Genomic DNA, 10,681 nt, shown 5'->3' with positions numbered 1-10,681 from the left:
TGAATCTCTGTTCTCTGACTCTTCGTATGAAGATAGAAGACCATGCTAGTGTTATCTTGAATTACATATCTTGTACAGTAATGTCGAATAATGTTGGCATTAATAAATTGTAGCTGAATATAAGCCAAAATATCAAATCCACAACGACATTATTCATCTTGCATAAAATATACAAGCTATAGTTTTACAGACTAAATTACTAAATGCAATTTACTTTTACTTTTCTAAAATAACCTCATGCCGAGAATTAATACTTGACAAGGTTGTGTATGATATCTTGTTGTGTCAGCGGACATTAAGAGCTAGTGTGTGTATATGCGTGTATGGATGCAAAGAGGGTGTCAGTATGTGGGAATACAAATGAGGGGAAAGCATTAACTTGGGCGCCTGAAACGAGGAAGGAAAAAGTGCCTAATGTGAAAGATAGGGAACCCAAACCACAGGTGCAACCACGAATAGGAAAGGTAATTTAAAACTAAATTAACACAGATAGAAACACTTTCCCTTCTTGCTCAACCATAGTAGTTCTAATAACGTATTTATATATTATTCATTGTATTTATTTTCCGAACTGATCTCATGAACACACTTTTTTTCGGAGGTCAGACTACTTAAAGGCGGGCCCTCCGAGTTTACAAGTGGCATGAAGGCAGTAAAAGTGCCAAATGAGAAAGACAGGGAACCCAAACCAGGTGCAATCAACAAGGGTATTAGCCCGGCAGGCCCCGCCCTGCCCATGCACTGACGGCCTGACGTGGCACAGGGTTGTCACACCTCCCTACCTAAAAAGAGGTTTGCTGTGGAAAAACACAAGTAAACAAGCAAAAAGACTCCCATGTGGTCTGTTCAGAAGCACCCCCATCTTCCCACCCTTGGACTGAAAAAAGACAGGATGACACAAGGATTTTTCAAAAGACACACCATGTCGCATGATGCTGAGTTAATTGTCAAAACCAATTTGAACCAATAGAATAAACACATGCACACTGTGACTACTGAGGAGAGTCAGACAAACTAACCATACTGTCAAAGTCAGGCCAATAACCTCTGGTTAGCTTAGCATGACTCGGCCGCTGAGGCAAACCAGCACGACAGCACCTCCCACTGAGTGGCACAGGTCAGATGATCCAAGGAAGAATACAGGAGGAACCATACAGCCTATGCTACGTGAGAAGCTGCAAAGGATGCAGGTAGACACCTCCACAACTTCATGGATCATTGATTGCCTGACTGAAAGACCACAGGTTGTGAGACTGAAAGGGTGTGTGTCTGAGCAGTTAGTAACATATGTAGGAGCACCATAAGGGACTGTGCTGTCTCCTTTTCTCTTTACACTATTCACCTCTGACTTCCAGTACAACTCTGAGTCATGTCACCTGCAGACGTTCTCTGATGATTCTGCAGTTGTGGGGTGTGTCAGGGATGGTGAGGAGACACAGAGTACAACTGGTGGACCGCTTTCTGACATAGTGCAAAAACAACCACCTTGTCTTGAATGTGGCTAAGACCAGGGAAATGGTGATAGACTTTAGGAGGGACAGGCCTGAGCTAAATGCCATTTCAATACTGGGTGAGGAAGTGGACATTGTAGAGAACTACAAATGGCAGTTGGGAGTTCTTATTGACAATTAACTGAATTGGAGACACAACACTGAGGCTGTACAAGAAAGGGCAAAGCAGACTCTATTTCCTGAGAAAGCTCAGGTCTTTCATTGTGTGCAGCAAAATGTTGCAAATGTTTTATCAGAGTGTTGTTGCAAGTGCAATTTTCTTTTCTGTCATCTGTTGGGGAGGTGGCATTACAGCCAGGGGCACTAACAAACTGAATAGGATCATAAGGAAGGCTGGCTTTGTGTTGGGGTCAGCCCTAGAGACCCGGGAGTTGGTGGTGGAGAGAAGGATGCTGCACAAACTGTTAAATATATTGGACAATACCTCACATCCACTACACAATGTACTGGTAAAACAAAAAAGTATTTTCAGTTGGAGTCTACTGTACGCCAACTAAGCTGTAAGAAAGACCCACTGCAATAGCACTTTATAATGACTCCCATCTGGGCATACAATTTTCTGTATGTATATATGTTTGTACTACTGTATATGTTGTGTTTCTATTGCTGCTGAAACACTGCAATTTCCCCTTGGGGATGAATAAAGTATATCTATCTATCTATCTATCTATCTATCTATCTATCTATCTATCTACAAAAGATTCTAGAACAGAGCTCTGTTCTAGAATCTTTGCTATCTACTGTATCTCAGAGCCATATAATATGGCTCTGCTGTATCTAATCGACAGCAAAAACAGGACACGTGTTGCTATGGGGACGCCAACCGAAAGCAACACCATGCACTGCACAGATGTACAGACGAGACACACATCTGAAGCAAAACAAAAGACCTCTGAAGTTTGCCTCAAAAAAGAGCCAAAATTGCCATCTTTGCCCATATAAGGAGATCCGGGTGTTAATTGAAGCTAACTACTTATGGCAAGTTGGACTGCAACTTAACTCTGGGCTCGCAAAAATCGGAGTTTGCCGTCTTAACGAACCTCAGATCACAGTCCCCACCTGAAGGCAGAGGGCAAAAGTGTGTTGAGCAAAACATCTGGATTTCACTTTCCCGGCGTGACGGGTATAATAACTCAATATCCCCATGTTATTTTCCTATAGGAAAAAAGCGCAAGATACCAGATCTCAAATATGGCAGCTTTTATCGTAAGTGAACTTGAGAGTAACTTAATCGTTGAAGCACAACCAGTCCCGGAAGAACCCTAGTTTTAAAGGTTCCATGATGGAGAGCTTACACTCCACATCAGTGCTGCAAACAGTCTTAGAGACAGTTCCTCACCTGACCTACAGGGGGAGCTGATGATGCTCCTCTCAATCTCAGGGGTAACACTACAATCAGTGAGATTCACAAAATCATGCACTGCAAGTTCTCGTGCACAGGTGATTTCAATAATTACCTGGGCCTGTATTCACCTATCATTTTAAAGCTAAACACAACAGCATGTCTTTGGAAAAATTCGATCATTGTCTCATGATGAACATACTACTGTAGAACTGATGTGTGCACAGTCATTATCACATTGCTAAAGCAAAACATATGAGGTGGTCCAAGATTGTTTATATTATATATATAAACTGATATATATATAAACTGATTATAATAAATACTGGCCTTTTCTGTTTCTAATTTTCACTATGTAAAATAAATGCAGAATAAATTGCTGAATAAATTGTCTGTGTTTTAGGACTCTCTGGATTTTCAAATCACACATAAGGTACAGTATGACATATGACTGTCAAACTATAAAGAGTTATCAAAATAAAGAAAGAATGAAAGTGTTGCTTTAGTGGCTTTGTGACCATGAGATTAGTACGCAAAGATGAGTTATTCTGACATACCAGGCCTCATGTGCATAAATATGAAACACTGGGCTAAACCAAATCCAATATATTTCAGTGGAGAAGGTTGCGTAATCTGAATCTGAGCAGGATAGATTGCTACAGGTATAGCCCACAGCATTTCATGAAAATAAACCTTAGATGTTCTAGCTCACCTAAATTCATTTCTTGCACGTGTTTACATTGATAGCTGTTTTTAAAGACATTATATGATATCATGTAAACATTTGATAGGCCTATGCGTAATTATCTATATGAACCTTCTGTACATTTCTCTTGATTCAGTGTGTTGATTTCCCATCCTGAATGCGTTCACGTGGAATGTTCAGAGAATTTCAGAGGCTTTCAAAAGATTACACTCAGTGAGTTGAAATATCCAATAGGGTAAGTGTAAGTGTACCAGGAATCATGTTTTAATATCATTCAATTCCTTGTGTATGTGCACATCATCCTTGTTTTACCCAGGGGGCAAAGGGGGTTTTACAGACATGGGCTGCTGTAAAAGGTTGTCATGCAAAAATAAAATCTAGGATGTCCCAGGATCACAACCTGGGTGGCCAACCCGGTCAATAAGCTGCTGTTTGTGTGTTATCGCCCTTTTTATGCCCCATTATAAGTCTATGGATGAATAAATTATGGGGTGAATAGGGTAAAAATTTTAACAAATAGATATCCCTACAAAAATTCCTCAGATGATTATTTACATTAAGGCAATACTTTTTTGTATTGCAAGTTTTTAAAAAAAATATCATGTACAAGTATGTAAATGAGGCATCATACACTTAAATGTACGCAATAGCCAAATTATCAATGTTTGGCCTGTACCTTATGGGTAAATACAGTAAGAAACAGCCTAGGCTGAGCCTAACCTATATATTTTCTAGGATCTTACACCCTGTAGATATGATTTAATATGTGCTATGACGAGTCTCACCTTCTTCCACAACATTGGACAATGCATCTCTCTATAGTATTTGCATTGTATTGTAATGCATAGATTCTCAATGAACACCCATGTAGCTTTAGGTTAGTGTAACCCAAAGTTGTCCCATGTTGACATTAATTTTTATATTCAGCATAGCCAGATCTTTCACAAAAAGTTTGTTGGGTTGATAGAGGTGCACTTTAAGCCCCCCAAGTCCAAGGCTATAAATGTATGCACATTTTGCATATTTCATTAGATAATGGTTCATCTACATGAATGTATAAAGTATTTCAGAAAACTTGCAATACAAAAAAGTATTATCTTACAGTGAGTAATCATCTGAGGAATTTTTGTGGGAATATCTATTTGTTAAAATTTTTACCCTATTCACCCCATAATATATTCGTCCATAGACTTATAACGGGGCATAAAGAGGGTGATAAAACACAAGCAGCAGCTTATTGACCGGGTTGGCCACCCAGGTTGTGATCCTAGGACACCCTAGATTTTATTTTTGTATGACAACCTTTTACAGCAGCCCATGTCTGATTTCCCTAAAATAGGGGGTTTTGCCCCCTGGGTATTTATATTAAATCATCACTCTAAACACACCCTGTGTCGTAGACAATCAGAGGTCCCACAGCCATGGGCGTTGGCGCAGGGGTAAGCACAGCTCAACCTATAGTGTTTCAGTGTCTGCTATAATAAGTTTCATAGTCGAGCACATTTGTTTAACAGTCTGGGGCGCGTTTCCCAAAACAATAGTTGCTGACTGTTAGCAATTTTGTTGGTTGCCATACAATTTCCCATTGCCAACCAACTAAGTTGCTAACAGGTTAGCAACTATGGTTTTGGGTAATGCACCCCGGGCCTGCTTTGGTAGCCTGCATGAACAATGCTTGACTTCCTGTAGTATTTAGTATAGAAGCAGAAGTGATGGCCCTTGTTTGGTTGCATGTCCGTAGGCTCAAAAAATTGATTTGTTACTATCTGATCCAGTTATCTCATCTTTTTTGCTCCTCTGTAGGAGAACTGATGTTCTGACGGTCTCCCCGTGGTTGGCCCCCATCGTATGGGAAGGAACCTTTGATCCAAAAGTAATTGACAGGATATACCAGCCTCTGAATATTACTGTGGCAACTACGGTCTTTGCAGTCGGAAAGTAAGCACTACATTTCTTCAGTTACTGAAATCCCAAGTTAGTGACCGAAGCATGTACAGTATATGACAATGGATGTAAGTAGCCTGCTTTTTTTTCCCTCTTCACAGATATATTCAGCTTTTGAAGCGATTTCTGGAAAGTGCTGAGAAGCATTACATGCTTGGGTACAGAGTCCATTACTATGTCTTCACTGATCAAATGGACAAGGTTCCTCAGGTGACCCTGGCGTCTGGACGCTCCCTCACGGTGCTTCCTGTCCCGAGCTTTAGCCGCTGGCAGGAGATCTCTTTGAGGAGGATGGAGTTCATTCGCAAGGCCATCGACGACCACATCCGCCACGAGGCCCACTTCATCTTCTGCACCGATGTGGACATGGTGTTCGAGAACCGCTTTGGCGCGGAGGCGTTTGGTGAGCTGGTGGCAGCCATACACCCCTGGTGGTACCACGCTGGGCGCAATGAGCTCCCCTACGAGCGCAGGCCTGCATCTCAGGCACATGTTCCAAGAGGACAAGGTGATTTCTACTATGGTGGAGCTCTTTATGGAGGCCATGTAGACGTGGTGCACAGACTGACCAGCACATGCGAGGAGCAACTCAACATAGACAAGCAGAAGTCCATTGAAGCCGCGTGGCAGGAAGAGAGCCATCTTAACCGCTACTTTATACTGCACAAACCCACTAAGCTGCTCTCGCCCGAGTACCTATGGGACAAATCTAAGGGGCCAGAGAAGTGGCTCAGAGTAGTTCGATTTGCCACAGTGCTTAAGAATTATAAAACATTGCGTCCCAACTAGTGCTGCTTTGAGGAGCTTTTGACAACCATCACTTATCAGCAACATTAAAGACACAGGGTCATTGCTCCTAAAACAAGATTCAAATGGCAAATACAAAGACCCTACTCAATTAAAAAAATTGGAGGCCCCTCACATTGCAGGGCTATGATTAAAAAAAATAGCAAAATGTATAGCCATAAGAATTTTAAAAAGTTCTATAATCTATAATACATAATGACCAAACAGGTTTTATACAGGGACGTAACATATCAAACAGTTTTAGACAGCTATTAGAAGTCATTGAAAACTATGATAAAAAAAAGAAAGCTAGACTAGTATTTATTGCCGATTTTGAGAAGGCTTTTTTTGAGAAGGGCTTTATAATTAAAAGTTTAAAATTCTTTAATTTTGGAGACTTTGTGTGTGTGTGTGTGTGTGTGTGTGTGTGTGTGTGTGTGTGTGTGTGTGTGTGTGTGTGTGTGTGTGTGTGTGTGTGTGTGTGTGAGTGTGAATGTGAGTGTGAGTGTGAGTGTGAGTGTGTGTGTGTGTGTGTGTGTGTGTGTGTGGTTCATGCCTCAGTCCCATCTGATAACACACACACACACACACACACACACACACACACACACAGTCTTTACACTTTAACTTTACTTAATATCAAATGTATTCATTTAGCAGACTTACTTGTCATTTAGTCATTTAAGTGATTTACGTAAAAGCTGAATGTTGAATACTTTTGCAAGGCATGAAGGCCAAATGTGTGTGAGGTTTGGTGGTTAAGATGTTTTATTGAATTTGATGAATGCATAGAGGCACATACAATCTCAATTTCTACAAACCTCATCTTATATGCAGGAGAGAAACTTATCATTAGCGCAAAAAGAATATTTTTTTTTTTACTAATTTACAGAATTGAAAGAACATTGTTGATTTAACAATATTCATACTGGGTTTGGAAAACTTGGCTGTGGTAGGCTAATTTTAACTAGCAGTTCTGTTGATGTAACCCAGTGGTTTAGTTGAATCTATACCCAATATACTGTGTGAATAATACCCAGCAATTATATAGTTATAACCCAGCAAATAGTTTATTTTACCCAATCTATTGTGGCAATCTGACTAATGTTGTGTTGATATAACCCAGCGTTTTGGGTTAGAATCATACCCAACCTGCTGGGTTTAATTTTGTACCCACTGTGTTGGGTTAGTATAACTCAATGCGGTGTTGGTCCAATAGTTAACCAGCAGCTGGGTTAAGGTTGGGTTATATCTAGTGTGCTTTAAAAGTAAACATTATATTGTTATTATGTTATTATGTTATTATTTCTATTATTATTATTATTATTGTTGTTATCGTTATTATGAGTCCTACCTAGTCATTATGCCTCCCATGTGAAATATCAAGCTGAACTTACCAACAGTTATAAATCCAGTGGGTTTTGGATTGTCTCAATCATCAGACCATACCATAGTGAGTGCCAGTGCTTTACCATCCATTATTTAATCAAGTCAGATCAAATCAAGTCAACTTTATTTATATAGTGCATTTCATAGGTCATTCAATGTGCTTTACACAAACACAAGACAAACAGGAATAGCCAATAAAAACATAGAAGGGCAATAGTCAAAGAATAGTCAGAAATTAAAGAATAAAAAAGAAAACATAAAACATGCAAGGTATTACTACAGAAAGTACTTGGGTACTTGGGTGTACATGTGGATAATAAACTGGATTGGAAGATGCACAGTGCTACACTCAAGAAATCTCAGTCCAGGATGTTCTTCCTCAGGAAACTCAGGTCTTTTAATGTTAGCAGGCCCATTTTAAACACTTTTTACAATGGGATTCTGGCCAGTGTCCTCTTTTATGCGGTGGTATGCTGGGGTAGCTGTTTGGCAGTGGAGGATAGGAACAGGCTAAATAAACTCATTAGGAAAGCGGGTTCAGTCATTGGTCTCAGCCAAAGTGCCCTGGAAGATGTGATAGAACAGAGAACCATGAGGAAAATAAAAAGGATTGTGTCACAAGATGACCACCCTCTTCATAGCTTTTTTATAAAAAGTGGTAGGAGTCAGCGACTCCTGTTTCCCAGCTGCTCAACTGAGAGATTCAGGAGATCTTTTGTGCCTTCTGCAGTCAGGCTTTTTAATAAGCACCTCTGTCATCAGGGTTGATTTTCTTAATTATTTATAATTTATTGTTACCTTTTTTTTTTACCTCCTCCTCCTATACTGCTGTATGTTGCACATGTTGGTAGTCCACTGCCATGGTCTGCTTTGCTGTATGCTTGTGTCCTGTCTAACTGTATGTTGCTTTTCCTGTTGCTGTGTCTTGCTTTATGTTATTGTGTGTCATGTTGTGCTTTGCTTATGTTGTTGTCTGTATGGTGGCACTGAGTTTCCCCTTTAGGGGATTATTAAAGTTATCCTTATCCTTATCCTTATCCTTAAGCATAAAAGGGCAATAGTTTCACGTGTTTAAGAAGAATCAAACAAATTCAATGTGAGGAGTTTAAAGATATGAATCTAACTGGCTGTTCCATCTCAAATGATGAAGCAATGAAAAACATATTGATTTTCAAGTGAGGTTCATACTCTTACCAGGTTTGACTGGATCCCCCACAGTGACCGTAGTGTTGGTGATTACTCTCCAGTGCTGCTGGTTGTTGATGTTCACTTGTAAGGCACACACATACTGTCCACTGTCTGAGTGAGTGGCATTGCTGATCGTCAGGTTATGGGTGTTGGTATCAGTGAGAGAAGGGAGGGATGTGTGTGATCTCCTCAACAATAAGTCTTTGTCAATGGCACAATGTTCATCAAACCCAGAATCATAACCTGCATCTAAATGAAATGAGTACACACATGTGCTGCTCTCAGCTGCAGTCTTAATCCAGTACACCACAAAACGCTGATTGGAATAACTTCCCTTTATTGTAAAGATGCACGTCAGATTAATTGATCCTCCTGCAGACACATGCACTGAGCTTTCCACTACAGGATCAGACACCACTGTGAACAAAGTGAAATGTTGAAATGAAATATATTAAGAGACACTAGAGAATGTAATTCCAGGGAAATTACGAGTGCATGAAAATGCAAAAATGTACAGATAAATCATGTAGATATGGTTGCTTAGGTGTTGCTAGGGTTGACATGGTGGTTTCATAGTTTATGAAAGTTGTTAGTGCGAAGACAGACTGTTTAAAATTGAATGTGGATAGCTTAAAAACTGTTGATCAAAAGATAATTTAAAGAATGTTGACAGACTAGTAGTTTAATTGATGTTGATAGGTAAATTATTAAATGGATGGCAATAGGTATGGCAGTCTTCACAGAGAGAAGATGCATTTGCATGCACTCTAATTACTGTTTGCATTGAAAGGTATCAGATTCACACTTACTGTCTGGTTCTTCCTGAGCAACAATGAAGGACTCCACATGATGAGCAGAGGGTTTGAATGGGTGAATGAAGCAGGAGTCAGATTTAACTGTAGTACACACAAAGAATCCCCTCTTCACATAGAGGCCACACATTCTGGATGAGCTTCTCTTCATCTCACTGCATGGGGTCAGTGTTCCAGCTGGACATTCTGATTTCTTTGAATTAATCCCGGTTTTTGATACGTTGCAGTCGACTCTGTTGTCTGAGTCCACATCAGCCTCCCATTGACATGTTCCACAGGACAGTGTAACCTCCTCTCCTTTCTTTAGGTAATGGAAATGAGTGGACCCTTCAGGGGAAAACAAAAAGATTTTTTTTGCTGTCACCTTCTGAAGTTCGTACAAAGTTTGCTTGTACAGATTGTCTCTGTGTGAAATTACTAGTAGGCTATACGAAAGAGGAAATAATGAAATAAACAAAAATCATCTCCTACCATGGCACTGTATCATGAGAAAGATCAGGAGAATGAAACTTGTTGACTCCATCACAGCAATGAAAGCGTATGAGGAAGTGCTTGGCTATGTAGTGAGCAGCAGAGCCATTTGAGGATGTGGTTCTGATTTGGCAAAGTGCAGCCACCTGCTCCTCCAAACCAGTATCACAAGAACTCGTACTGTCACATGTCTAGTAGTCATGCTGGGGTTGGAGGAGTTGGTAGGGGGACAGTTGGTACAGTATGTGTTCTCAACAGTCTGCTGTGATAGACGGAAGGTTCTCTAAGGCTGAAGTTATCCTTGCTGTTAGACCAAGCGTAAGCGTATGCGCCCGTGTGCAACCTGCTGTGTCCTGTGTACAGACTCGCTGCAGCATTACGCACCCTACTGGAGGTCTTCACTGGGAAACTATACTAGCCTTAGTAGCCTAATATCAGATGTGGATGTGGCCATGTGCCATTGTTTACTCTCATGATTGCCCCCAGCTTTGATGTCGATAATGCATCTTGCAGTCACCTTTTTTTGGCATGA

At 40.4% G+C, this 10,681-nt stretch overlaps 2 protein-coding genes across 2 annotated transcripts; one reads left to right on the top strand and one right to left on the bottom strand.

The window, feature by feature from the left end:
• The first annotated feature begins 1,061 nt into the window (after positions 1-1,061).
• On the top strand, positions 1,062-6,626 carry LOC134069485 (globoside alpha-1,3-N-acetylgalactosaminyltransferase 1-like). The gene is made up of 3 exons (XM_062525449.1): positions 1,062-1,117; positions 5,363-5,497; positions 5,605-6,626. The coding sequence occupies exons 1-3, from the start codon at positions 1,062-1,064 to the stop codon at positions 6,290-6,292; spliced, it is 879 nt and encodes a 292-aa protein (XP_062381433.1). The 3' UTR covers positions 6,293-6,626.
• A 1,128-nt stretch (positions 6,627-7,754) lies between these two features.
• LOC134069300 (uncharacterized) lies at positions 7,755-10,192 on the bottom strand. Its single transcript, XM_062525252.1, has 4 exons — positions 10,150-10,192; positions 9,676-10,005; positions 8,873-9,283; positions 7,755-8,242 (listed from the first exon to the last, which is right to left on the bottom strand). The coding sequence occupies exons 1-4, from the start codon at positions 10,163-10,165 to the stop codon at positions 8,229-8,231; spliced, it is 771 nt and encodes a 256-aa protein (XP_062381236.1). The 5' UTR covers positions 10,166-10,192; the 3' UTR covers positions 7,755-8,228.
• Positions 10,193-10,681: the final 489 nt, after the last annotated feature.

This window comes from Sardina pilchardus, chromosome 21 (genome assembly GCF_963854185.1).
Source record: "Sardina pilchardus chromosome 21, fSarPil1.1, whole genome shotgun sequence".
Taxonomy (NCBI): Eukaryota; Metazoa; Chordata; class Actinopteri; order Clupeiformes; family Clupeidae; genus Sardina; species Sardina pilchardus.
This window is presented reverse-complemented; position numbering and strand designations above follow the sequence as displayed.

What these genes read in the sequence shown, in the direction of transcription:
- LOC134069485 (XM_062525449.1), top strand. Translation starts at nt 1,062, where the DNA reads ATGACTCGGCCGCTGAGGCAAACCAGCACGACAGCACCTCCCACTGAG. An exon ending in CCTCCCACTGAGTGGCACAG is followed by an intron (nt 1,118 to 5,362) that starts GTCAGATGATCC and finishes GCTCCTCTGTAG; the next exon opens with GAGAACTGATGTTCTGACGG. An exon ending in ACGGTCTTTGCAGTCGGAAA is followed by an intron (nt 5,498 to 5,604) that starts GTAAGCACTACA and finishes CCCTCTTCACAG; the next exon opens with ATATATTCAGCTTTTGAAGC.
- LOC134069300 (XM_062525252.1), bottom strand. An exon ending in TGCTCAGGAAGAACCAGACA is followed by an intron (nt 9,284 to 9,675) that starts GTAAGTGTGAAT and finishes CTTTGTTCACAG; the next exon opens with TGGTGTCTGATCCTGTAGTG.